Source organism: Prinia subflava, chromosome 16, assembly GCF_021018805.1.
Source record: "Prinia subflava isolate CZ2003 ecotype Zambia chromosome 16, Cam_Psub_1.2, whole genome shotgun sequence".
Lineage (NCBI taxonomy): Eukaryota > Metazoa > Chordata > Aves > Passeriformes > Cisticolidae > Prinia > Prinia subflava.
In genome coordinates, this window is record NC_086262.1 from 11,896,777 (window position 1) to 11,924,135 (window position 27,359).

Sequence of the window (27,359 nt, forward strand, 5' to 3'; positions counted from 1 at the left end):
GTCTCACTGCGAGACGTGCGCGGGCGGCGGCAGCCCTTGGCTGAGGGACCTTGGCTCCCAGCGATCAACAGGAAATGGGAGATGGATTTCTCGGCAAACTGGGCTTTCCATAAACAGTCTGAGGGGCCGACCCGCGACGGCGGGAGCAGCACAGAGCCAGGGCTGGGCTTTACAGCTGTTTATCACATTTTTCTGCTCTCGTTTCCTCTCTGGCTCAGCAGATCAGCGTTCCTCTTCTCCTGCATGCAAGCTGGGGATGAGCTGAGCGCTGTTGGATGGGTTGCTGCCATTCCCAACTGGAATGCTCCTGCTGGAGCAGGATCAGGGCAGGCATCATCCCATGGGTTGTATGCCCTGCACACCCAGGATACAAAGTACCAGAACAGTCTCCGTCTCCAATTACTCCCAAATCTAAACTCAGGTCCTGTCAAGTTCCCTTTGCTTTGGAGAACACCAGAACCCACCAGCACACAAGCCTCCAATTTCTCTGCAATCAGGAGTTAAGAAAATACAGGCTGACCCTGAGGGCTGAGAGAGGACTGGGGACTGGGGAGGGGAGGGGCAAGGCCGGGCTCTCCACCTGCTTCTCATTAGCAGCAGCTTGTTCAGCGCCAGCCTCGTTCCCCATCCCATCCTGGTGAGCTTGGCAGCTCCACTATTTCCCAGTGATTTCTGCCCGTCTCAAAAGCCATGAGATGAGAGGTTTGGCTGTAGAGCATCCCTCCATCCACCCGTCCATCCTTCCTGGCAGGACAGAGCAGCTCCATACCCTTGCACCCTCTGTGACCCATGCCCGTGTCCCTGGGCATTGACCCTGACCCGAGGAGGGGTGTCAGGGGCTGTCCCTGTCCCTGTCCTCACGCCTGCCCTGACCCATGGACAGCAGGGACTGTGTTTTCGGGTGGTGGAGGTCAGTGGGGTCAGCTGGCGATGGGCCCCGCTTGCTGAGCTGAACAAAGGGGCTTTCTTTAGGCTGGGGCTCGGGGCGAGCACGACCCGTCTGGAAGTGAAGCCGCCTGCGTCAGAGGCAGACAGGGCGGGATGGGGGGCTCTTCCAGAGGGCAGGAAAAGCAGTGGCAGTGGGGCTGCACTGGACTCCAAGGGGAGCTGCCACTGGGCACTTCAGAGACGAGAGCCTGGGACCCTCATGCCCACATCCCCTGGCAGGAGGATTCCGGGTGCCCGGGGTGCATGGTCACTGTCCTCATCCCACGATGCCATCGTGATGCCAGTGGTGCTGCCAGCCTGCCAAGCAACCCCCAGCTTTATAAAATACACGTGGTTTTGCCTCTGAACGGCACAGAAATGCCCCACAGCGAGGCGAGAGTGAGCACACAGACAGATGTCCAAGCAAAGAGTGAGACACCTGGCACCACACCAATTTCAGCAGGTCAGTGCTGATGGCAAGTGCCAGCTCCTGTCTCCTCCCCACCATTCCAGGCACAGCCAAAACCATCCCACAAGAGCCAACTGCGATCCAGCAGCACAGCAGCAGCTCTATGCAGCCGTGCAGGCGCTGCTGGCGCAGCCGGCCGTGCGTGTTCTGGCACCAGAATGCACATCCTACTTCCACGTGATGGATGTGGAGGAAAATGTGTTTGCCTGTGGAGAGGGGATGTGGATGGCGGGATGGGGCTGGGAGTGGGGCTGGCAGGGGAGGCAGGCTGGAACGGCCAGGGGGGAATGCTGCCTGGAAATGGGCTCTGCTGGGCCAGGGCTGTGTTTGGGAGAAAAGCTGGTATGTAGGTGTGTTGGTGCACGAGGACACTGAGCTGGGGAGTGTCTTGAAACAGAAGGGTTTGATTTTTTCATTTGAAATGGCATTTCTGCTCTCTCAGAGAATAGAATGAAACATTACCAAAAGAGGAAAAAAAGGGGGGGAAATGTCATCAGTAACTGTTCCTTCCCACCCTGAAAAATCCCCTTTGCAGTCACATTTTTACTGCCCTGTTTGTTTTCCAGCCTGGATGTGAAGCTGCAGCTCAGAGGCTCGTGTGTCCCTGTGCCATGGCTCTGCTGGCCTCAGGCTGCTGGGTGGGATGGCCTTCAGAGAGCCACACGGTGGGGATGCTCCCAGTCAGGGGTGCACCAACATGTGCTATGCCAGCAGTTGCATCACCCAGTGTTTGGAGGAAGGAAGAAGCCTCAGGGATACAGCTCAGTGCCCTCAAGTCATGGGAAATGCAACCGGGCAGTACCTGATCCTGCAGAGAGGGGTGCTCGTAACCCCTGTGCCTCCAGCCCTGAATCCCAGTCCTCAGCAGGAGCAAGGGCACGGTCAGTAGGGGCCAGGTTTGTTTCAAGGAGGCCTCGTGCAGGATTTGCTTTTGCAACTGTAAATCCAAACAGCAGCTGGCCTGTGGGCCAACTTTCTTGGGAAGAATGCTTCCAGCCACTTGGGACTCTGGGGCTTCCCCCTGGCCTCCCCATGGATGCAGGCAGAGGCGAGGGATGCAGATCCTGGAGGAGCAAAGACATGTGGGGATCCCTGGCACAGCCCATGCTCCTGCCTGGCCCTGGGAAGCAGTCAAGAAGGATTTGGATCCATATCTTTTCTCCCATAGACTTTGCACCTTGTATTCCCACATTTTATTCTCTCTGGCAGTGTTAGGTTTAATTTATGTTGAAGTCTGCAGGGTGAAGAGGCTGGAGCCATCCCAGCCACAGCCACTGCTATCCCACACTGGGCACTACATCCCCTGTGTCTCTCTGGACCCTCTCTTACTGCAGGGGGCACCCAGAGCTGCAGATGTCAACTCCCCCCAGAGATGGGAGAGTCTGCTCCAAGCATTGCCCAGTCTCCACAACCTCTCAGCTCCCTGCCAGCTCCGGGAGCGCTCCAAGCCCCAGACCCTGCTGATTAGAGGCATTTAACATTCCTCACAATGCCAAAGGGATCTTTTATCAGCGAGGTTTTTTTCCTGCAGACTATTTTCTTTTCATGAAAACATTAAATGGCCCGAGAGATAAGGAACAAATTTATAGCAGTTCACACCGAATCAGCCAAGACACTGGCAAGGAAAAAATGCCTTCCCTCCTGCTACCCGCCTTCCCTCGCACGCTCCCCACCCCGGCCGCTTCCTCTCATTCTCTCCAAATTCTGCAGACTCCCACAGCAAGCTTGGCCAGCCCATCCCAGCTCTTCCTGCCCCACGGCAGGGCTTGGTGCAAGGTCACCCACCGAGCCAGGGGATTTGGCACAAGGAGATGCTGGCACAGTCCCACTCATCATCCCCCTGGGGTGTTGCTGAGGGCTGTCTTCATCCCAGCCTTGTGTCCAGCAGCCCTGGACGTGAGGATAGGATCCTGGGCATACACTCCCTCCTGGCACCAGGATGAATTCAGTCTCTGCGAAGCCTTGCCTTAAAAACGAGCCAGTCTAAATCTGGGTGGATGTTAACTGTGGGTCTGGGTGAGACCTGTCAGCCCCCCCTTCCCTTCCCCAATAAAGCATCCCTTGTTCCATCCCTGCCGCTGGGAGCTGCTCAGCAAACCAGTCCTGGGGCTCACAGAGCTGTAATGTTTAAGTTACCAAAATCTGCAATAAATTTTCCTAGCAGCCCCCAATCATCTGGCCCCCGTCCGCCAGCGCTGCCAGTTTATGAGCTCTGAAGAGCTATAAAGGCCTTTTACTGGCTGCGTTTTTTATTTCAAATTAGAGTGTGACTGGATAAACACTGGACAAAGTAAGGATTTACTGGGCATCCTGTGCAGTGCAGGGCTAGGGGCTCCTGGGACAAGTGGAGCTGTGGCTCCATGGGATGGACAACATATCCCTTCACCCTGGGTGAGTGGGCTCATGCCTTCCTTCCCCTGGCTGGCCAAAAACACAAGGGCTGGTGAAGGGGAACCCACTTTGGGAGCCCTCATGGGTGCCAGTCAGGGGATGGGCACCAATGAAGAGCCCCAGTGCTGAGGAATCCATACGATTTGATGAAAGCAGAGCACACATGTGGCCCCCTCCATCTCATACCACGTTTGGAGTTTTGCCACCAATGGATGTCTTCTCCTGCCCTGAAGGTGGAAGCCAAAACTCTTCTGTGGGAATGAGGGAGAGATGCAGTGCCATGAACCCTAGATGTCCCCATCCCACACTGAGGTGGCTGGTAGGGGCTGCAGGGGACAGTGGCAGCCACTGTCTGTGCTCAGGACCTGGAGATGTCCCTTTCCTACTCGTGAAGATGGTGTCACCCATTTTAGAGGCACCATGATCTGTCCCCAGGCACCACAAAGGGAGACAGAGAGGAGAAAATGGGTGAGCAGCATGAGGAAATCCCACGTGGGTATTTCCCGGCCCTTCCCTGTCAGCACCTTGCCTGCTTGCTGCTCCTGGGATGCTCTTGTGTCCTTGGGATTTAGGCAGGGAGGGGACATGCCACCAGCCCTCCTCAGTCCCTCTCTGCCACTGTTAGTCACAGTTCCATGGGACCTTTGTGCTCTGCCATGTCCCAGGGACAGGAGGGGTCTTTGAGGTCTCAGTCCCCTGGGGATGGTGGGGTTATTTTCCCCCACTTCACGGCATGTCCAAAAAACAGGGAAAGGTAATCTCTTTCTTGTCCTCCAGTCTGGGGGCTTGGTTGCTCTTTTGGGGGGACAAAACCATGCAGGGGATGATCCTGGGTGAAGCAGAGCAGGTTTCCAGGCTGTAATTTAGGGTCTCCCCTCTTCCAGGGAGGGGTGCTGGGGCAGAGGGGCTGCTTGCTGCAGCCCGCAGCCCCCCAGGACAGACACGGTGCCCCGAGCTGAGCGCAGGGCTGTGCTCCCAGCCGCCGTGAGCGCTTGAAGAATATAGGTGGTTAATGCCTTCAGCATGTATGAAATATCCCATATGCTGGGAAACAAAAGGGGCTCTGTGCTATTAAAGTTTCATTTCCCCCCTCGCCTCCTCCCTCCCCTCTCCCCCCGTTCACCCTGCCCTGCTTGCGCGGCTGCAGCAGAGCAGGCGAGGGGAGCTCCCGGCCGGGACCGCGGGCTCCGGGCACCGCGGGGACAGCGGGGACGCGACCTCCTCCGGGCTCCGCTGGGGCACATGGAAAGCAGCCAGCTGTACTTCCCCACGGGAGAAAAGGGGAAGGGAAAGAGGTGAGCGTGGCGAGAGCTAGCATCCCTGGGCTCACCAGAGGTGCCCTGGGCTCCGTGGCCACCCCAGCGGGTCTCGGTGACCGTGGGGACAGAGCAGTGTCACAGGAGGCGCACAGGGCAACCTCCAGGATGGAGGGCGCTCCCGGCAGAGCGGAGGTTGGAGGTGGGCTTCCCTAGGGTGCTTTCCTCACCATGGGTGTCTCCTGGCTCCCCTGTCCTGCCCACAATGAGGTGCTCCTCTGCCGGCATCCAGCCTGTGCTTGGCTGAGTGAACTGGGCGCTGGGAGGGGGAGCAGCCCCTTTCCCCAGGACCCTCCGGAGCTGTTGGGGAAAGGATGAACTGTGGACAGGAGAAAGGACGGGGGGAAGAGGAGGGAAGGGAAGGACAGCCAGGGGAGCTGAGGGCAGCAAAACCAGCTCTGTGCCCTGGGGGGACCCTGGAACCTCATTGATGTCCCAGCCCTTCCTTGTGGTCAGACTCCCGAGGTTTCATGGGACTTGGCTCCAGCAGCTCCTAGGGCTGCCGGCACAGGTCCCCCGGGCTCCTGAAGGGGTTAAGAGAGGAGAGGAAAAGCAGAGAAAGAAAAACAGAGTGTTGGGAGAGAGCAGCTCGGTCAGGGGCTGTTTGCACTGGCTTGGATGTGTCCTCGGCATGTTTATTCCTACTGCACAAGCGGCTCTGCCAGAAGGAGAGCCGGACTGCTGAGCACACACACACAGCCCCATCCCAAAATGACTTCGAACCCCTCTGAGTGGCGAGGTGGTGGTCGTGCCCTGGCCTCAGGGGCCCCCAGAGCCCTGGCAAGGAGCAGAGCTGCTCTCCTGCCTCCCTGGACTGGCCGGGCTCTCAGCCTTGGGTGAGCTAGATGGGAAAGGACCTCATGTCCCAAGGCCACCAGCCTGCTGTGCTGCTGGGGCCAAGGCCTGGGAATGGGCATGTGCTGGGGTTTGGCTGCTTTCCTGGTCTGGAAAGAAAACACTCCCTTCCCCGGGATGCTCTTTGTTTCCCATGGACAGACCCGAGTGCTGCCCGTGGGGCTCTGAGGGGCCAAACCCTGTACTTGTGTGCACTCTGTCACTGTGCTGTTAAAATGTCCTTTATCCTGGTCCTGGCAGTTCCCAGGCTGTGTGCACCCATCTCTGCTCTCAGTTCCCATCCTGCCTCCCTGGGATCAGAGCTGGGGGCCAGGACACTGGCCAGGGCTGCAGGTTTGAGAGGCAGCAGGGAGCTGCTCCCTGTTTCTTAGCAGCACAGTTCTGTTCTTCAGGGAGCTTTAGGGTTTCAGGGATGCCTGGAGGTGATGGTGGGGGGGTCACAGTGGAGAGAACAGAGCTGCTGGGCTCAGCAGACCTTGGCTGAGCTGTCAGATCTGCTATTGACCTTGGATCTCTGCGCTGGCAGGTCGCGTGCCCTGATCCCGACAGCCCCAGGTCACGGCCCCTCGTTTGTCTGTTCAGAAGGACCTGGGCAGGGTTGTGACAATGTCAAACATGGCTGTGAAATCCAGCAGTGGCTTTGCCAGCCCCCAGGATTACCTAGGCAGTTTTGCAGCCTGGTTTGGACCCTGGGGGGCTGAGATGCTCAGACTGTCAATTGTCCCAGCTCAGGCAGCCCTGAATGCTCAGAGAGGTTGTTTAAACTGGATTGTCGAGCCCCTGTGGGGTTTTCTGCTTAGTTTCTCTCTTGTGCTTTATATCTGCTGAGGCTGAGCTCCCTGGGGCCAGCGAGGCTGCAGGATGAGCCGTAACTCCACTGCCAGAAAGTTCATCCTACTCATGCCTGTGGGATGGGTTCCAACCCCACTGCAGGGTGAACCCCAACCCCACTGCAGAGGCTTCCCTGTCCTCCCACCCAACACATTTTTTTTGCACAACCCCCACCAGGCATCTGATATCCAGGAGTGACCCCATCCCCACAGTGCTTGCCTCCATGAGCAGGATTTTGTTAATGAGAGTTCCTTCATTCCTCTCCCAGGAAATGTGCATTGGTATTGCTTGGGAAATGCGTGAAGGCACCACTGTGCCAGCCCGCCCTCCCTTCTCTCCTTCTGGCAGCTGCTGCTGGAGCTCTGAGGGGAAATTTGGGTGTGGGACCTGCTGTGCCAGAGAGCCAGTGGCTGCACAGCCGGGATGTTCCTGCAGGATGGGTGATGAAGGTGAGCTGCCCCGGGCAGACAGGGGTGTGTGGAGACAAAAGCTGCCAGAACCTGGCTTGCCAATCCAGCTGACTTTGCAGCCATGCTGGTGCCAGTCCTGGGAACAGCTGTGCCACACTGACCAGAGCTTGATTTTTCGGTTCATCTCGCTTGGACCTCTCTGGATTTTACATTTCATTTGAGCTTTGAAAAGGCTGAGCTGCAGCGTCATCCCTGGCTTCCTGTAGAGATCTGCTGAGGCTCCAGCTGACCACCCTGTGTCCCACAGCAGGAGGGGCCAGGGGTCCCTGAGGATGGCCACCCCCCCGTGACACGTTGGGCTTGCGTCAGGCTGAGCTGGTGGGACATGGCAAACCTGATGCTTCAATCCCCAAAACTGCACTGTGAAGGGCTTGAGGCAGCTGTAAGAGCCAGACTGGGGCTGTCCTCATTCCCTGGAATGCAGCAGCTGGAGCTGGGGTCAGGGTTCAAGCTGAGCAGAGGGCAGGACAGGCTGGGACCTGCCCTGTGTGGGGCTGTCAGGCAGCCAGGGCATGAGCAGCTCCCAGGATTGTCTGGTTGGGACCCCCAGGTCAGATGGGCCCCTTAGGGGTGACAGGAAGGGGTAGATTCATTCCTGAACCCAGCCAGGAGGGCAGAGCAGGATCAGTGCTGCTTGGCTGGAGTGCACAGACTGATGTTTGATGGATGCAAATCCCCTGGAGCATCGGGGTTTCTTGGAGACTGGGGCTGGAGCGTGGGCTGAGCAGTGGGAGGAGGGTGGGTGTGCTGAGCACCAAGACCTGACCAAAACCCCTGTGGGAACAGGGGGGCAAACACCCTCTGGGGCTGGGTTGGGATGGCTGTGCCAGGGTACAAAATACATCCCACCCTGAGTCCAGCCCAGCCTGCTCCGTGGTGCCCTCCAGGGGTCCAGCATCCCTTCCTCAGCTCCCCATCCTTCTCCCCAGCCCTCCTCAGTGCCTGGCAGTCTCTGCTCCCATGGGAGATGCCCAGGGAGAGCTCCTCTCCTCCCTGAAGCCGGAGGGTTGGCGTGAGGAGCCCTGCAGCAGTTCAGAGGGTTACGATCAGCCCACATCCAGCCCTTCCTTCCAGCGTGGGGTGGAGAGGGAGGGGACATGGTCCAGCTGGCCGGGATGCCACTGTCATCCTCCTCCTCCCTTGCTTTGCTCACCGCTTAATCATGACTGCTCCCCTGGCTCCCGCAGCCCCCGTGCCCGTCCCCAGCATTCCTCCTGCTGCCTCTCCCCGCCGGCTGTGGGCAGGGAGTGAAGGCACAGGGCTCCCACCTGCCGGGACCAGCAGCCCGTGTCCCGCAGGCAGGCTGGGGTGCTGGGGACCGCAGGGGTTGCACGGGGACAGGCACTCTGGAATGTTGTTTTTTCCATCCCGGTTTCCGTCAAGGTAGTAAATCAGCGCTGCAAAAGGCTTTTGTTTTCCCCAGCACGCTGCGGGCTGCTGTGCCTGCCAGCCCTGGCCTTGCCTGCAGGACACAGCCATCCCTGTGCACACTCCCGGGTCCTGCTCCTCAGGGAGCAGGCATCCCTTCTCAGCCGAGGGAAGCAATCACACCCATCCCACTCTCCTTGTGCCCCTTCCTTGAGCATTGTACCCTGTCAAAGGCTTCCCTCCCTCCATCCTGCACAGCCCAGCTGTGTTCCTCCTGCTGCCATCCCCCTCTGGCTGAAAGCAGCCTTGCACTCCCGTGGAAGGATATCGGGGTGGCACAGGTGACACCACACTGGCCCCTGCCCTGCAGGGCTCTGGGGTTCAGCAGTGGGGTCCTCATGCAAGGGAGATCACCCCACAGGCAGCCGGGCTGTGCCTTCCCCCAGCACACAGCTCAGCCGTCCTGGCCAGGTATCCAGGGAGCTGGGAGGGATATTGGATTGCAGCAGAAGGGAGAGTGTCTGTGCACAGGGCAGCCAAACGCTGCCGGGTGACACCCGAGGTGTCTCTGGTATCAGCTCGGAGGGCAGCGCTCCCTTGCAGAGGCACAGGGATGTGGGGTTGCCCTTGGGGGATGCAGCCACCCAGGATCCCTGCCTGTGGTGTTCCTGAGGGAAAGAGCCACGGGAAGAAGGCGCCACGTGGGGAAGGAAGGTGCCCAGCTCCCCTGAGGGGACATTCAGCTGCTGGCACAGCGGAGGTGTAAAGCTCCCCTGATGTACACATCACAGCTGGGATATTTTGGAAAGGGACCGGGCCGATCTTGTGACTGGAGCTGGGGACTGCAAGTCTGGGCAGCAGGGTCCTGCCTGAGTGACAGCGACCCGCTGCCTGACCCGGGAAACCCGAGAGCCCCGCTGTGCTGGGGACAGTTTCACACCCCTTCCCGGCTCGTTTCATGGTGATGAAAACCCAGCGTGGGGCAGGGATGTGGCTGGAAACAACACGGGAAAGCGGGGACAGAGCCAAAGTTTGGGTGTGAGTCTGCCCCTCCACTTCATGGCACTCCCGTGGCTGGGCCACTCGCTGTCCCCAGGGCTGTGCTGGAGGTGGCCCCACTTTTTTACAGCTGTGCCACCTCCTGTCCCTGCTCTGTGTCTGGGGCAGCCCAGCCCAGGCACTGCGGACCCCCAGCCGGGTGCCAGGAGCAGATGGAGACGAGGACTTTCTGCAGACCCCGTCTCCCCCGGGCTCAGCAGCCTGAATGCCAGCAACGCCTGCCAAAAATATTTGTGTGGGACGTGGAAAGTTAACTTTAGTTTTCCTTTTTTCAATAGCGGGAGGGGGGAGGGTGACAGGGTGTGAGAAAGGCAGGTGGGGGGGCTGTGCATCACTCGCCAGTGAGTGGGCAGGAAGAGAAGTTGAGCAAAAGGTCTCTTTGCTGCCAGATTTCAGCACTTTGTGAATTGAAGGATTTGTTGTTGATGATGATGTTATTATTCCCTCCCCAGAACCATTTTGCAGCTTCTGGTAGGGACTTGTTGCCATCAGGAAGAGTGAGGAGCCTCTCAGATGGGCACGGTGAGCAGCTGCTTCTAGGGACAGTGAGCTGGGCACTGGTGCCCCGTTTGGGCATCCTCTTGGAGCTGCACCCCTGAAATGGTGCCTGAAATGACCCTTCATAAATAAATAAAGAGATAAATCCCTCTTTACAGCCTTTGTTTGCAGGTGGGGACTATCTCAGCCTGGTTTTGTGGCTGTGTTGCTGCTTGTTACTCCCAGCACAGTGATGCACCCGAGGCACACACACACATCCTACCTGACTGGTATTCCAACAGAGGGGATCAGCCCAGCAGCTTTTCCTAGAGATCCATGGTACTCATAAATATTCCCCTCCCGTGCTGCCGGAGCTGTGTCCCGGGGGAAGGAGGCTGCTCTCACAGCCCCACCGCTGTTCCCCCACTGCCCCAGCCAGGCAGCGATGCCTGACTCGGGATTTCGGTGCTGTAGGCGGCCCTGTCCCAGCAGTGTGTCCTCAGGGAACACCACTGCTCGGGTCTCACCCAGGAAGGGTTTGCCTGGGGAGCACCGAGGCCGTGGGCGTCACTCCCAGGAGATGCCCGTGCGTGGAAAGCGCTCCCGATGGAAGGGGGCGGCTCTGGAAGATGTTCTCAGGCGGTTCTCAGGGTTCTCAGGGAGGTACCAGCTCCCCCTGTCAAGGCAGCTCCAGTGTGGGATGGACATGGGTTGTGCTGCCCCAGATTCCTGCTCCCTAGGGACAGGGCGAGGGAATGGGAGTGTGGAGGTGCAGATCCACCCTGAGAGGTTCTCTGCCAGCTCAGGCTGGGCTGGAGTTACTTTCTTTTTGTCTTCAAGATAAACCAGCTCCAACAACTTGCCATATTTCTAAGGAAAGATGTGGGTGGCTTCCTGCAACTATTGAGCCCCAAATTACGTAAAGAGGAGGGTGAAGTTTCTTTTTCAGAGAAAAACATTGACATTTTCTCCTCAGGTTCTCTTTGTAAATCTGTGCTAATTGCAGCAGAGACAGGCAGGAGGAAGGATTTCAGAAGGGGCAGAAGATTTCCGTTGGGCGTTCTCCAAAAAATGCAGCCTTGTGTTTGGGAAATGCCCGAGTGCCTGCTTTCTAATCTGCCTTCTTTTCCAAAATAACCTTGCTAAGAACAGGAAAAGATTTGCAGAGAAGCTGTGAGCCTTGAGGAAGCTGCAGGGTGTATTCCTGCCAGAGCTGAATGTGCAATGCTGACTTGTTGGGGTTTTTTTATTTCACTGAAAAACCTTGCAATAACTCAGGGAGGGGTTTGGGATGAGCAGAAACCCCTTTTCCTCCTCATCTCCTGTTAGGGTGGGAAATCCCTCACGGTCCATGTGCTGTAGGTGCTGTGGATCTCCCAGGAGGTTCTTCCCCAGGACCAGCCTGGCTGTGAGCAGGGCTGGGTGATGCTGTGCGAACGAAGGACTCACAGGAATTTCCGTACACTACAACCCATATCCTGTCCTGGGAGTGATGACATCCCCCTCTCCCAGCTGATAGCTTGTCTGTGTTGGTGCGTGGATTCATCATCCCAACAGGATTTGTGCCTGGCAGGAGGGAAGTGGGTCTGTCTGCGCTTGTCCTGACGCCGCATGAGTCACTCAATGGTTAAACACAGTTTAGCTGGATGCTGGAAATTTTCCTTTTATGTTCCTGATAACGCTGACAACATCCTCAGGGATTTGTTTCTTTGCTGAGCACTCCCAGCTCCAGACCAGTGATGCCCCAGCCTCACCACTGACAGGGGTGCCCACAGCCTCCTCTGGGCTGGCAAAGCAAGGGCGGCCAGGCACAGGGCTCTGTCCCCAGGGTGAGGACAGATGGATGAGGGCACTGGGATGGTGAGCATGGGGTTGGGATTGGGGCATTTCCAAATGAGCTTTGCATCTCAGGGGGTCCTTCCTTTGGGGAATTGGTGCTGGAGTTCAGGCTGGGGTTGCCAGGAGCTGCTCTGATGTCTGTGGCCATAGGAAATCAGTGCAAGCACAAGCATCCTCAACACTCCTCCTTCCCTTTACACAGGTCTTTGGATGCTGGTCCTCTGTCTGGAAAAGAGAAATTCCTGCAAAATCCTCCTTGTTGGCCTGCCTCCTCTGGACACATCTCTCCATCTGGGTCTCCAAAACCTGCCTGCTCCAGTGGCATCGTGCCTGCTCTTCCTGCCTGCAAGAGTAGTAAAGCTGAGCTCGTGCCTGGCACGTGGCTGCCCTCCCTCTCATGCTGCCCATGCTCTGAGGGAGGATCCAATCCCCTGGCTATGCAGAGGTGTTTGGAAAGGCCGTGGAGTGCCAGTGAAGGAAATCAGTGAAGAAAGATGCTGAGGACAAGGCTCCAGCAGTTCTGCCTCCACCCCCAGCCCAGCTGCCCCATGCCTGGCGAGGCTGAGCAGCACCCCCATGTGTGTGGGACAGCCAAGGGGGACACTGAGGGGGACAGTGGCTGTTGGCAGAAGAGGGGGAGCAGAGAGGGGCAGAGCTGCCATCAGCTCTGGGATGCTCCAGCCTCTGAGCCAGGCGAGCAGGGGGCACGGATGGGACTGCTGGGAGGGAAATCGAATGAGATCTGCAAGATAGACCCCAGGGGGCTCAATGGGGATGCACCACAACCTTCACTGAATGGCAGCAGCCTGGCCTTGGCAGAGGAGCCTGCAGCCCCAACCAAGTGCCCTGGCTCTGCCCCAGAGCTGCCCCCCACAGCAGACAGCCCCACAGACAACTCCAGCCAGGAGTGGAAAGTGGTGAAGATCCAACGGGTCCTCATCAACCCTGACTTTGAGCCAAGGAAAACAGGTAAGAGAAACCCCCTTTGGCCACTGTCCCCCTTGGAAAGACACTACTGTGCTCCTGGTGAGAACACCCAGCTCTTCCCAGGGCAGGACTTCCCCTGGGTTAGAGGTCCCAGCTTCCAGCAGAGCTGCTGGGACTAATTTAGCTTGAGATGATCTCTCTGGCCTTAAAAACAAGGAGGAATCTGTGGCTTTTCTCAGGAGGGGGTGGGAAGGCAGCGGGCAGATTCCCACTGTCTCCAGGAACTCAACCCACCCCTAAGAGGGGCATGAACAGGATGGACTTCCCAGCCCTCACCCTGGCCAAGGGGCTTGGTGGGATCCTGCCCAAGGATGATCAGGACCGGCTCCTGTGGCACTGTCTGGGACAGGGACACCTCTCCTCCACTGATTGGGGATCTCCAAGCATCCCTCACATGGCTTTGGGCCATTTTTGTCAGCCCCAGGTTTAAAAACTAAGCGCTTTATTTCAGGCTGGTTGGTTCCTACAATGCTCTCTGCCATGGCGTCACTTCATGGCCCTGTGCCACAGCTGTTCCTCTCCGCCCATGATTGTCCCTTCAGCCACAGTGACACAAACACAGGTTCATATCTAGAGTTACTGGGGCTGCTGCCATGCCTGGACTGCCCCACCTCCCTGTGGGAGATGCTCTTACAGAACCCATCCTCTTACAGGCATTGGACCCATTTTTAAACCCCGCTTCCACCCTCCTTTCTATTTTCTTCCTGCCCAGCTGTTATCTCAGCTGCCACACAGCTCCAAGGCAGGTGTGTCCCTGTCCCCACGTGATGGCGTTATCGGGTGCTGCTGCTCAGCTCAGAGCCTGCTGTTCCCAAGGCAGCCTCAGGACTGGGAGGGATGGGCTGGGACCCACTGGGGATGCTTGACATGAACTCGGTGTCCAGAATCCACTCCCTGCCTTTTTGCAGTGTCAGACATCCTCAAAACCAGCGGCTCCTGGATGGGACACAGGCGGGGAAGCTCAGCCAAGCCCTTTGGCTCACGGCTGCCCCAGCAGCATCGTGTTTCAGGGCTCAGCACACAAACCAGATGGACCCAAATAGTCTTCCCATTTCTCACTGCTCTGGGGTGGCAGATCTGCGGTGGGGAAAGGTCAGGCCTGACTCTGTCCAGGCTCAGCATTTTCCTAATCCGTGCCTCCATCCAGCACTTTTGCTGCCAGCCTGGAGTTTTAAAGTAACTCAACAGGTTTGCTGGAAAGAGTTTGTCTGTCCCGTTTCCTCCCCCTCCAAGTGAGATCACCACCAGCCACTGCCTGCAGGACCCGTCAGACTTTCCAGAGGCTCCAGGCAGGATGTCACTGAGGGTCCCGAGAGCAGGGAGCAGCTCTGGGACCTTGCAAAAAGCCTGCAGGTTTGGGAAAGAGAGGTTTGGTTCAGTGCAGGTGAGAGGAGAGGGCAGGTGCCCTCACAAGTGGCACTAAGGCTGTTCCTGCAGCAGGCTGTTAGCAGGAGCATCCCTGGGAGATGTCAGGGGTTTGCTCCTCTTCTCTTTACCTGTGTAGGGGTACAGGAATCCCCACCTCTTACAGCTTCTTCAGGAGAAGAGGGTGCATCCATCCACACCCAGAGTGGTGCAGGGCTGGCTCTGGGAGCCGGGGGCCAAACGGGTGCCCCACCTTGAGCTGTGGGGACCCACCCAGGCGGGTCCCAGGTGCCCCTTTGGTCCCCATCCAGCAGCCCAGGGCCAGGCTGGCTGCTCTCAAATATCCAGCACGGCTGGCTGGCACCTCTCAGGGCAGGCTGGGGAGCACAGGAGCCCCGGGTAGAGGCAGTGGCTGGGAGATGCAGGAGGCAGGACTGGTTTCTCTGTCTGGTGTGCAAATAAACAGAAGGTTTCGCTCCCTGGGGGCTGCAGAGCCAGCGCCAGGCTCCCTCAAAAACCAGGAAAGCACAAAAAAACACAGAGGGGCAGGAAGAAAGGAAATTAGAAAGGCAAAAAATCAAGCCAAGAGCTCATCCTGAGGTGTGGACAGGCATGGGAAGGGGGTGAGGCTGATCTCACCCCCAGTCAGGGAGCTCTGCAGGCCCAGCAGGGTGGTGGAGGTGGGAGGTGATGCTGGCTCCCCAGGGATCATCTTGTCCAGGACTGGGGTTCCCTTGTGACTGGGAGCAGACCACCCCTGGCAGAGGGTATTCAGTCCAGGAGGTCCCCAGAGCAGTGACAAGAGTGCTGGACGTTTGTCTCTGGATTTTTGCCTCCCTCCAAGTGCCTCAAAACTTCAGGCACTGGGGAAACCTGTGGAAAGGGGAGGCCCCACACCCCCAGCAGCGTCTGAAACGTAAGGTGCTGCAGGGGGAGGAGGGAAAGAGGGTGAAGGGCTGGGCAAGGGGGTCCCGGGATAGGTAAGAGGATGCTCAGGACTGTTAAGGGAAATGTGCAGGGCTGGGAGAGAGGGATGCCCCAGGGTAAGGCGATGCTCTGGACTGGGAAGGGGATGCGGGGAGCTGGGTAAGGGGATTTCCAGGCTTCTCCCTCCCCGCAGCCGGCTCAGGGCTGATCCAGACGGGATGAGAAGCGGCGGAGCAGGAGCATCGGGGGCGGCGAGGCGGCTGCCAGAGTCGCCGGGCGGGGGGACCCGTCCCGTCCGGTCGGTCTGTCTGTCGGGGCGGGCAGGGGCAGGGGCAGTGCCGGCAGGACCCGCCACTCCCCGGCCCCCGCCCGCCTCTCCCCGGGCCCGCTCCGAGGGCGGAGCTGCCGCAACTTTCCTGCCCGCCGCCTCCTCCCCGGTGCAGTCGGGCTGCGCGGGGAGGCGGCACCGGCACCCGGCACCGCGGGTACGGTCGGGCTGGAGGGGCAGGGGGGCAGGACCGGGGGGCTCCGGGCGGGGACCGGGGGTGCCAGCACAGAAGTGACGGGGGAAGGAGGTTGTGTGGGCACGCAGAGGGGGCTGCAGCGGGGCTGTCGGGATCTGGGGGTGCCGGGGGATGGCAGTGCTCAGGGGGTGCATAGGGGGCCGGGGTGTGCGGGGGCGGGGGCCGGCAGTGCATGCCCAGAAGTGCCGTGGGTGCTTTGGTGGGCGAAGGGTGGGCGATGGGGCGCACGCAGCCGGGGTTGAGCGGGGTTTGTCTCCAGGAATGAGCCGGGCAGGTGCCTGTTCCCTCTGCCGGCACCCGGGTGTCCGGTGTGGGGAGTGGGAGGCACAACGGGGACACGCGGCGGGGACGTGGAGGGACGTGGGGGTCCTCCTCGGGGCTGGCAGGGTCGCACGTCCCAGCTCAGCAGAACGGCTTCCCAGGCGATGTCCCCTGTCCCCTGCGTCAGGGACGTGACCTCCCCTGGCCATGCCACCCATGCTGGGGACACGAGGTCTGTCCCTCGGCTTGGCAGCCAGCAGGATGGATCCTTTACGGATTGTGCAAGGGACAGGCAAAGGCCCCGTTTCGTTCCGCCGCCCTCCCCGCTCTGCCCACCCCACAGGGACACTCCGAGCCGTTTGACCTTCTCTGGCCCGGCCAGCGCCGCTGGCTCGGGGCACCAGCCCGGCGGGGCTGCCCCGGGACCCTGCAGCCCGGGATGGGTCACAGCGAGTTCCAGCAGCTTTGGGCACAATGGGGCTGGGACGAACTTTCCAGGCGGGATGGAGTCCCCGTGGGATGGGCTGGTTCTGCTGCATTCGGGCTGGTTGGATGGCAGGGCTGTCTGGGGGAGGTCTGCCCGGCTCCAGCCGCCTTTTCCAAAGATAAAAGCCTGATTTTAGCCAGCTGGTGAGGGTGCTGCCTCCACCTGTGTGGTGGCAACAGCTTCTTCTTGCCCAGTGTGGACACATGTGGGGCTGGGGCTGCTCACTGCATCCCCCCTGGGAACTGGGGATGGGCAGGAGCAGCCAGCTCCCATTGGAATTTAATCCCCACCACCCCCTTCTCCTCCCCCCGTGTGGGAATTGGGTGCCCCAGGACTTGTTGCTTGGAGACTGCAGGGCCATTCCAGCAGGATTTGGGTGCTGAGTGCTGGGCAGGCTGCGAGCTGGGAGGAGCGTGGGGAGGCAAACAGCTCCAAATCCTGCAAAGCCCCTGCGAGCAGAGCACAGGGAAAACTTGCAAGCGCAACGAATTTTCTGGCTGTGCCACATTTTGTCACTGGCAAAGGCGCCTGTGTGGAGAGGCCCAGCACAGAGCGTCTGCCAGGTGGGCGAGGTTGATCCCACCACAGCACCCACCACTTGAGCTTTTTGGGGCTGCAGGGCCAACGTGGATAAGAACTTTGTGGAGGTTTCATATCTGGGGCATAGGAGTGTTGGAAGCTGGGAATGAGGCAGAAAATTGTCATCTTTCTATCCATATGTTTGAATCATATCCATTTCTAGCTAGTTCATCTGCCTGTCTGTGCTACCCTCAGTGTTTTCCTAGCTGCAGATTATTTGGGATAACTGGGAGCTGGAGGGAAATGTGCACAGACTTAAATGTGTGTGAGTTGGTACGCGTTGCAAAAAATCCTGCACAGCTGTAGCTGGGGCAAGGGGCCAGCTTACTGCTCTGCCAAAAAACCTGCTTACATTTCCTCAGTGTCCAAAGTCCTCAATGTTTGGGTGAAAACACTGGATCTCCTCTCCCCAGCATTGCCTGGCTGTGGATGTGCACTGGGGTTCGTGTCAGGTGGCACAGAGCGTGCCCCTCTGGAAATGGGGTTTGTTTTGGTTTCACTCTTGGTTTTGCCAGTGGGATTTTGCCAGCAAGAAGCACCATTTGGGTTGACCACAGAAGTCCAAGACGTGTTTGGAAATGGGGAGAAGTGGCTGCTGGTTATGGATGGTGGGTGCTCTGTCAGGGGCTGGCCTGATGGGACACCCTAAGCATGGCCAAGCTGGGCTGCAGCACCAGGATGGCTGAGCATCCAAACTTGGTGCAGGCCAGGGACAGAGCCCAAACTGAAGACTTTGGAGTCACCTGCCAGCTCTGGCTCCAAGATCTCACATGACCTGTTGCACCCTGCAGGTCCCATTAAGACTTGGGTACCTCTTGTCTTCTGCATACAAGGACTTCTCACCAGGCACAGCTTCCAAGGCACTGTTTTCCTTCCTGTGACATCCCAGAAGTGTCAAGACCATCAACTTTCACTGAATTTGTCAGTTCAGCAAAACCGCAATTAAGGGCCAAATCTTTGTCCCATTTCAGCTCTTGGAATCTATCTTAGGGCAGGATGGGTCACAAGCCGTGTCTGATACATCCTTCACCTTAATTTGGGGTCAGATGGTGATTCCAGCCTTTCCTGGCTGGACTTCAGACATCCTGCTTTAACACCCTTCAGGGGGATCCATCCTTTGCATGGAAAGCTGAGATGGAAGGAATTTTTTCCCCCCATCTGTCCAGGAAGTGAGAGCAACAAAAATGTCTTTCATCACCTCCATCATCCTTGCTCTGGAGGAGAGAGCACTGTACATGCTGTGGGAAGGATGACTGGCAGCTTGGCAAGAAGCTGCTAAGCCCTGCACTTGGGGGATGTTCAGGAAATCACCCCTGGAGCAACGGAAAACCTACAGAGCAAGTGCCTATATAAATGTATAGATAGAGATCTATAGGCTTCTGTGGCCAGAGCTGAAGTGTGTTAAACCAGAATAACACTTGGAGCTGCTCGTGTGTGCCAGGACTCTGTGCTCCATGGGGCACAGGATGGACAGGGAGCATCTCCTTCTCCAGCATCCCTGGACCACAGGGGACCCAGGGTGGGCCCAGCGAGGGCACACGGCAGTGGAGAGGGCTGTGAGGCTCAATGGCTTGGAAGAAGATGGGACATTTGGAGAGGGAGGTGTTTCCTTCCTGAGGGACAGTGCCATGGCAAGCCAGAATATGGTGTAGGAAGGCAGGCATGAAGGAAAGCAGGCAGGAAGGCAGGAAGGAAGGAAGGAAGGAAGGAGAAGCTGTCACTTATTGGGTTTTGGACTGGGCTCAGGGTAATGGGTGGAAACCAGTTCGCAGTGCCCTTGGACACAAATAGTTTTATTTTGGCCTCCTCCCTGCACTGCTTTGGCTGCCTTCAGCCCCACAGCCCTTTTCCTTCTCCTCCCCAGCACCTGGACATTCTCTGCATTCAGCTCCCTCCCGCCTGCCTGGGGCTGGGGAAAGGGACCAAGCAGAGCCCACCCAGGTCTGCCAGCTGGCAGGAGATGGCAGTGAAGGATGATGGAATGTTCCCTGTGGCTGGGAGGGGAGTGTGTGGTGCAGAAACTGCCTCAGGTGTCAGAATCCCTCCAGACACCATGGCTGATGGATAAAGGCTCTTACACTGGGTGAATAACCTCATCCCATGGCTCAGGCTGCAGCAATTTCCTCTGGACTGCCAGAGGCTTCAGTAGTCTTGATCTGCGTCATAAAAATCGGATGTGAAGAGCAATTCTTACCCTCAGCATCCCAAGTAGTACCCCGAGGGATTAATTTCCAGTGGATCCAGGTGGACCAGGCCAGGAATGGTGGGTGCTGGGTGGGCAGGGGCAGAGGGGCTTCTAGAAGGCTGCAGAGGATGGGTGTGGATGGAGATGCATTCCAGGTAGGGGATTTTAGGTGGGGGAGCCCACCCTGCAGCACACCCTGGCCTGGAGTGATGCCCATACCTGTGGTGGCAGCAAGGGATGGAGACACCCAGGGGCAAAATCCCGGTGGGCAAATCCCAGTATTGATCCCGGCTACGTGGGAGCGTATCTGGCGGCTAGTCCAAGCAGGAACGGGCTGGCCAAGAGCTGAGTCATCCCTCCAGCACGGAGGAGATCCCCCCAGGGCCCCTCGTTTGCTGTTAAAAGGCAGTAGCAAGAGCAAGAGGCTGCGAAATGGCTCCGCCGAGATCTCGGCTTCTTAGGCAGCCCCGGCCTCCGAGGAAGCGGGGATGCTCCGCTCGGAGCACGAAACCCGCAGACATCTGGAGCCTGTGGCTTGTTTCTCAACGCCTCCTTGGCCGTGTTTCTGCTCCGTTTCGGAGATAAAGGCGGCGAGGGTGACCCCGCGGAGCGGGAGCCGCGGTGCTGGCCGCCCTCCAGCCAGCCCGGCCGGAGGAAGCAGCGGCCCCGCTCTGTGCCGCCGCCAAAGCAAATAGAAACGGGGCGGTGAACAATGCTGGGTGAGACCCGGGGGGGACCGGCCGCCGGCGTCGCCGCTGCCGACCGGCTCCTCGTCTCCACTGGCAGGAGAGTTCCCACTGGCATTTTTCTTCTCCACTGGAAGGAGAGTTTCCACTAGCATCTCTGCCTTCTCTGCCCCCTGCCCAGACAAAACCCTCCTGTCGGGCAGCCTGAAGGCTTCCAGGGCATCCTGCACACCTCAGCTGTGTGCAAGGACTTGTTGCGTGCTTAGGGAGGCAGGAGGGATGAAGGGTGAGGAAGAGGAGTTGTCTGGCTTCCAACAGCCCTCCTGCTTACCGTGGGCCTGCTGGAAGGATTTGGCTTAGTCATCCATCCCTTTCCTTCGCTGGTAGGCTGAGCCACTGCTGAAAATACCCTGGAAGACTCCCAAGCAGCACAGAAGGCAAGAAAATGAGGAACACATGAAGGAAGGGAAGACGGGAAGGGATGGGATGGAATGGGATGGGAAAGAAAAGAAGAGGAGCAGGGCTGGGAGTGGGCTGGCTTGGCCACCCACCTCCCTGCTGAGGCCAGACCCATCAGAGCTGTGCTGGCAGTGCCTTTGGAGAGGGGCTGCACCCTTGCTGAGTGCAGGGTGATGCTGACCGTCGGTGCTGGTGTCTGTGCCCAGCAATGACCACAGCAGGGTGGGGAACACTGCCCTTCCCACGGGTGCTTTCAGGGGGGCAAGCTCATAGGAAATTGCTCACCCTGAGAAAATGAGTTCCCGGCAGCTCCACATCCTTTCGTTCTTAGGGAAGGGCTGGTGCCCTGACCTTTGTCCGGCACAGGAGAAGCCCAGCGGCACTGGGCTGCTCGCCGCGGGGCTCTACCCAGGCTTTTAGCACATTGCTTTTAGCACTTGTGTTGTGTCCCGAGGCGTGAGGGTGGCTTCTCGCTGTGTCCGTGTCTGTGTCCAGCTGGGCAGGAGCTGCACAGCTTCTGTCGGCTGCTGCCATCTCGTGTTGCTCCGTACATGAGCCGCCCACCAGGGCTGCCCACCGTCCTTGCTGTGAGCTCGGGGGGGAGTTGGCATCTTTCTGCTGTCCCCGGGTTTATGTCCTGCATGCTCGGGGCTGAGCTGAATCACCCTCGGGATTTGGGGTGAGGGGCGGGGAGACACATGGGGGCCTCTTACCTGCCACTGCCTCTTTGAACCAGGGGCAGAAGCCATGGGATCTGCAATTGGAGACCTGCTCGGATTAATTCCTTTCCAAAATAGTCAGCACAGTGGGAGCACAGAATCCAGCTGAAATACGGGGTGGGGTGGTGGAAACATCCTGAGTGTCATTTAGTGTCCCCTGGGCTTTCCCATTGTCCCAGCATCTTTGTGATGGCTGTGCTGGACTCCCGTTGCCCCCAGACCATGTACCCCACCCCCAGTGCATCTCTCCTGCCTTCTTCCACCTGCCAGGGGAAGAGTTGGGATGCCAGGGGACACATGGAGGAAGGGCTGCCAGTCCTGGGTGGGGAGGACTGACACCCCACACTCCCATGAGAGCCCTAACCCCGCTCTCCCCTCTGCCCAGGTCTGTCCCGCAGCGCCAGCCTCTCAGAGAAGGAGCTGAAGGAGGCGAAGGCGCGGAGCCAGAGGATCGCGGCTCAGCTCACCACGGCGCCCGGCCCCAGCTCCAAGGGCGTGCTGCTGTTCCACCGGCGCCGGCAGCGCGTGGAGGGGCTCACGGGGGCCGGGCATGGCGGGGGGCTGCCGCTGAGCCCCGTGCCCCAGCCGCGCCCAGGGGCCATGGAGCAGAGCCAGGGGCACGGGATGAAGCCTGAGCAGCCCGGCAGTCCAGGAGAAGGGATGCTGGCCAACGCCTCCCCGTGCCCAGAGCCTCCTGCTGAGGCCCAGCAGGTCCCACTCAGCGTTTACCTGAAGGAGAACATGGCATCGGCCACCACAAATGGCGTGCAGGAGCAGGCAGCCAGCAGGATGGAGAGAGGGGTGGAGGGGCTGGGAAATGCAGGAGCCCTTGCAGGGCTGAACACAGCAGCTCTTGTCCTTCCACAGAGCCCTGAGGAGGAGAGGAATGTCAAAGAGCCCAGTGAGGTGCCCGGTGAGGTGCCTAGCGAGTTGCCCAGCGTGCCAGCAGGGACAGCCACAGGGATGGCATCCCCAGCCGGGCAGCAGCAGAATGGGACACAGGGCCGGCAGTACTACGAGGTCCATCTCACCCTGGCCAAGCCCAAGCCTGTGAAGAACCGGACAGCCAGACCCTTCGGCACCCAGGCATCCCCCGCCAGTGCCCAGCCGGCTGAGGAACCTCCTGCCCCCGAGCTGCCCCCACCACCAACCTACGCAGAGACCCTCAGCAGCCCCCCACCCCTCACCCGTGTCCGCTCTCCCCCTGCCTACTCGGCCCTGTACCCCAGCCAGGAGCAGAAGATGCTGCCAGATCCCCTCCTGGGCTGCGGGGTGAGTGGACCAAACCCCTTGCCCAAAACAGGCATCCTGGAGGAGTCGGCTGCCCGGAGAGGCAGCAGAAAGTCCATGTTCACCTTTGTGGAGAAGCCGAAGCTGGGCCCCAACCCCGACCTGCTGGACCTGGTTCAGAGTGCAGACAGCAGGAAGAAGCAGAAGGAGCAGGGGGAGCCCAGTGCCGAGGATGAGCCCTTCGCCCTCGGGGCTGAAGCTTCGAACTTTGTGCCCAACAGTGCAGCCAGGGGTGTGCAGCACCTCCCACCAGCTGAGGATGCTCCAGCGTGGTCCTCCTGCCTCAAGTCTCCCACCATCCAGCCCAAGAAGAAGCCACAGCCCAGCCACATCCTCACTGAAGCAAGAGGGAAGGGGGCTGAGCTCTTTGCCCGCCGACAATCCAGGATGGAGAAGTTCATCATTGAGGCCCCCTCCCAGCCTGAGCTGCTGCGGTCCCCATCGCCCACTATGTCCCTGCCTCCCTCCTGGAAGTATGACAACAATGCTTATCTGTCACCCATGGTCTCCAGACGCCTCTCCAAGAGCCCCTGCAGGCCCTCCAAAACCCCTCCTGCATCTCTGTACGGCAGCAACCTGACAGAGAACGAGGTGTCCCAGAAGGAGCTGGAGATCTCCAAGCACCAGCCTTACCAGCTCCAGTCTTCTCTCTTCATCCTCTCCCCATCCAAGGGGCCAGCAAGATCCGTGCCCCAGGAGGTGCCCCCACCCAGACCCTCTCTCCCCGACTCCTACCCCTACCCCCAGCAAGCCTCCTGCCCGGCCTCTCCGTTGCCTCCTTCCCCGGTTTGGCATCCCCCCGTGGTGCCCAGCGCCACTGCCAGCCCCTTCCCCAGTGCTGCCGGGGCTCTGCCCCTGACTCACGACAGCCGTGTGGGTCCCGGAGCCCCGGCCGAGGCGCTGCTGTCCTCCCCGTGCCGCCTGCTGCCGCCCCGGGGAAAGGCAGGCTTCCAGGCACCCCGGCCCTCCTACTCCACCAGGAACGCCGGCATCGAGCCGCAGGTGTGGAAACCTTCTTTTTACTACAAGTAGTGGTGGCAGAGAGAAAAACACAGGGCTGCTAGGCTGAGTCTTCCCTAACTGCACATGGGAGTGCCAAAAGCCAAACCAACCAAGAAAGAAAGGGGGGGGGAAAGAAAATAGAAAAAAGAAGTGGTTGTGAGGCTGCAGTGCTGGGACAGCAGGGACAGGCGCTGCTGAGCCCCCGGTGCAACAGGAGCTGCGGAGTCCCGGGAGGCAGCAGGAACTGGGCACAGAGCTCGCAGGATTCCCAAAGAGTCAGCAGGAGCCTGTCTGTCCCACAGGGCTGCTCTTGCTCTTCTCTCGCCTCGGAACTGTATGGAGCACCTCTGGCTCCCTCCTTTCCTCACCTCTGGCTTTTCCAGCTCTCAGAGCTCTGCCTGCTCCTCTGCATCCCCTCTGTCCTGTGGCTCTTCTCAGCCTCCTACCAAAGCAAACCTGGAGAGGACACACTGCCTTTCTGCCTCACTATGCCTGCTCCTGGCTCTTCTGTTGCTCCTTCAGGATCTGTCCTCGTTTGCTTCATCGCTGTGGAGGAAGGACTGCATCCCTCAGGGAATGGCAGAGCCCAGTGGTGCTGGACCCAGAGACACTGCGGGGTCCCTGTCCCTGCCTGGGCTCAGTGCTGGAGTGGGGTGGGCAGAGCTGTGTGGCACGGCTGGAAGTGAGGGATGTGCTGGGATGAGGAGGGTGCCGAGGGCAGGGCTGCTGGGTGATGCTCAGCCCAAGGTTTGGCATCCAGCTGTGCCTCTGCCCCTGCCTTGTCTCCACTTTCCCCACGGTGCCAAGTTGCCTTTTGACTGTGCTTTATTTCTTCTGCATTTTTCTCTTTCCCCCTCTTTCTGAATACACTCTCTGCGCTGTCACACATGGCTCATCTTTCCTGCCGCCTGGGGAGCAGTGCTGGGTGATGAATCCTGGGACTGTGCAAGGGGGCTCCGAGCATCCCCTGGAGGGGGAGACTTCACCAAGCTGCAGTAGTGAGAAGTCCTGGGACATATTCTGGGCAAGGATGTTTTAAGACCAAGCTCAGCCTGCCCTGATCTCCTCGGTGGGTGAGGGGGTGCAGGGTCAAATGCACTTTGGGGACCTCTTGCAGGGATGCAATGCACAAGGAGACATCCCCAGCTCCTGTGGATGAACCTTACCAGCATGAACCTTCCCTTGGCACTCTCCTGCCGCTGTAGCCCCACTCTGTCCCTTCGTCCCCCCGAGTGGGGGTCACTAACCCGCTCTCTGTCCCTCTCCAGGACAGGCGCTCGTCCCTCCCTGCATCGCCCACCTGGACGCCCCGGTTGGCGCGGCGCCCGGGCAGCCTGGACGGCTGGGCCAGCCCGGCCTCGGTGCCCGAGCTGGACGAGGGACCCCCCACGTCCCCTCCGTGGAGCGAGAGGTCCCTGTCCCCGCTGCGGCAGGACACGGACCCCCGGGCCAGCCGGCAGATGCAAGCGCGGCTCGCCAGGAACATAATCAACGCTGCCCGCAGGAAGAGCTCCTCTCCCAAAGCCGTGGGGCTGGAGAGCTCCCGGCCCTTCACCCCCATCTCTGCCGGCCCCCCCAGCCTGCCCCAGTCGCCCCGGCTGGGGCCAAGAGCGCCGGCACTGCAGGCTGTCAGCAGCGCGCTGGGGAGCCTGGGCAGCCCCTCGCCCACCCACAAAAGCCCCCTGCGATCGCCCCGGGCCGGCAGCCCCCAGTTCTGTGCCTCCCCCGGGATGCCCCGAGCCGCCTGGGCAGAGGGCCGCCGGCTCCTGCTGCCATCCAGCGCGTCCTCCTGCCCCGTTCCCAGGCTGTCCCCCGTCCCCAAGAGCCCCCTGCCGTCCCCCGTGGTGGGTGGGCGGTCCCCAGCCAAGCGTTGCACCTCCCGGTCCCCGACGGACTCGGACGTCTCCCTCGACTCCGAAGATTCGGGGACCAAGAGCCCCGGAATCCACAGCTTCAACCTCTGTCCCCGGGGCTGGACCAGCAGCCTGCGGCTGAAGACGGGGGGTCTGCCCTCAGGGGCTCCCTGCACCTCCTAGACAAACCAGCCCCCGCCAAAAAATCCTCTCCCTGCACCCGTCAGTCCGGGTGATGCCACCCCCTCACCCCGCACCGGGAACACACCAACACCCGGGGCTGAGGTCCCCAAAAAACACTGTCCCTTGGGAGCTGCCACGGCCCCTCTGTGTGCCAGAGGGGTCAGGTGCCTCTCGCCCGCCCGCCATCCCATGGTCCCGCTCTATTTTTACCACCCTAACCTTTCGGGGCAGGACTGCGTGGTCAGCAGGCAGGAGCAGGCAGAGTGGGGGAGCCGGGCCCCCCACGGCCCCTCCCTCGGCAGTCCCTGCCTGCCAGCCAGCCCCATCCCGCACAGTCAGGCTGGGATGGGCTTGCTGGTCCCCCGTGAGCCTTGTCCCCAGCCCCCAGGTGTCATCCCAGGGTGTCGCTGCAGCTCTGCTTCCCTGGGGTGGCACATCTGCTGGGTGCATCGATTGGATGCCACGACCAGGCTCCCTCTCCCAGCCTCTCCCAGCCTCTCCCAACCTCTAGATTTGGGTAACGTCAGTTGAAACCAGATTTTGGAGAGGAAAATTTGATTTTTAATTCCAGCCCCCAGTTCTTCACTGCCTTTTCTTTTTATTTTAAACTTTCAACCCCTTCTCAAAGAAATTCTCCCAAACACTTCTTTCCCTAGAGACCAAAAAGAGCCAAAGTTATTTATTGCCATGTTAAGGGGACTGTTTACTGGTGCCCTCCCGCCCTGCCCAGACCAAGAGGGACAGCCCCATCTGGTACCTGTCACTGTCCCCACACCCGAGTTCACCCCATCCCCATCCCCACTCTGGTGGGATGGAGGCACACACAGGTGTGTGTGCCTGTGACAGCCAGGGCAGATGGGGAACTGTAGGGGCTGAAGGAAATGGTAGAAGTTGCAGAGGGTTTGAAGGAGGTGTTGGCACAGAAGGTGATTCTGAGAATGTCGGTGTCCCCACACCTTGGGGTCAGTGAGACCAGCACTGGAAAAGAGGTTGTGTTTGGGCTGCCAGGGCTCTGGCATATTCCCCCTCACAGAGTCCATAACCCCTTCCCCTTCCCCAGGACACGGTGTGGAAGCCAGCCCATCCCTATTCCCTGGAGTACCTCCACACTGCAGGCTGCCCCTCCTGGAACACAGCCCCCATTCCCAGGACACATCTTCCACCCTCGCTCCAGCAGCCACCACGGCCTGCCTTCACCACACCGCTGTAAACCCAGTTCAGAAATAAAGCTCTGTTATTCCTCCCAGCCTGGCTCTGATCTGTCCCCGAGGTGGCCAGGGCACACATGGCACACGGCCACCTCCTGCTGCTGCCACATGTCCCCAGGGGTCAGCCCTGCTCCATGCCAAGTGACAGCACCTGTGTGCATGTGGGTGATCCCTGCTTCATGCTGGGTTGATGGCACCCTGGTCCCCAAGGGTCAGAGTCCTGCTCCATGGCAGGATTATGGCATCCTCATCCCTGTGAGTCAGACCTGTTCCATGCTGGGGTGACGGCATCCCAGTCCCCAAGGGTCACAGCCCTGCTCCGCCCCCTTTCTCAGCCAGAAATAACTCCTGTCCCGTGGCTGGACCTTGGCATCTGGGCTGGAGCCCAGGACGGGTTGGGGCGAGCAGCAGGAGCCCAAGGGTGCCGCGAAGGGCCAGCAGAGGCCACTGAGTGTTGGTGGCTGCAGCTTGCCTTCGGTCTCATCCCCAGCATAGCAGGAGAAGCATCTTCAGTTCCCAGCATCTGAGGTATCCCCTGGCCAGGTAGAGAAGGTGAAGTCCCACGTGGGGGTCAGCAGGTGGGTGAGTGCACAGGGCTTGGGGGTGTCCTTGGAAAAGGGGACACCACCACTGTGGGGGTCA

The 27,359-nt window shown here is 59.5% G+C and overlaps 1 protein-coding gene across 1 annotated transcript; it reads left to right on the top strand.

Annotated features, from left to right (window-relative positions):
- Positions 1 to 4,969: 4,969 nt before the first annotated feature.
- Positions 4,970 to 26,744, top strand: SYNPO (synaptopodin). The gene is made up of 4 exons (XM_063413570.1): positions 4,970 to 5,082; positions 12,205 to 12,971; positions 21,567 to 23,473; positions 24,742 to 26,744. The coding sequence occupies exons 2-4, from the start codon at positions 12,497 to 12,499 to the stop codon at positions 25,507 to 25,509; spliced, it is 3,150 nt and encodes a 1,049-aa protein (XP_063269640.1). The 5' UTR covers positions 4,970 to 5,082; positions 12,205 to 12,496; the 3' UTR covers positions 25,510 to 26,744.
- Positions 26,745 to 27,359: the final 615 nt, after the last annotated feature.

What these genes read in the sequence shown, in the direction of transcription:
- SYNPO (XM_063413570.1), top strand. Translation starts at nt 12,497, where the DNA reads ATGCTGAGGACAAGGCTCCAGCAGTTCTGCCTCCACCCCCAGCCCAGC. An exon ending in CTTTGAGCCAAGGAAAACAG is followed by an intron (nt 12,972 to 21,566) that starts GTAAGAGAAACC and finishes CCCTCTGCCCAG; the next exon opens with GTCTGTCCCGCAGCGCCAGC. An exon ending in ACGCCGGCATCGAGCCGCAG is followed by an intron (nt 23,474 to 24,741) that starts GTGTGGAAACCT and finishes GTCCCTCTCCAG; the next exon opens with GACAGGCGCTCGTCCCTCCC.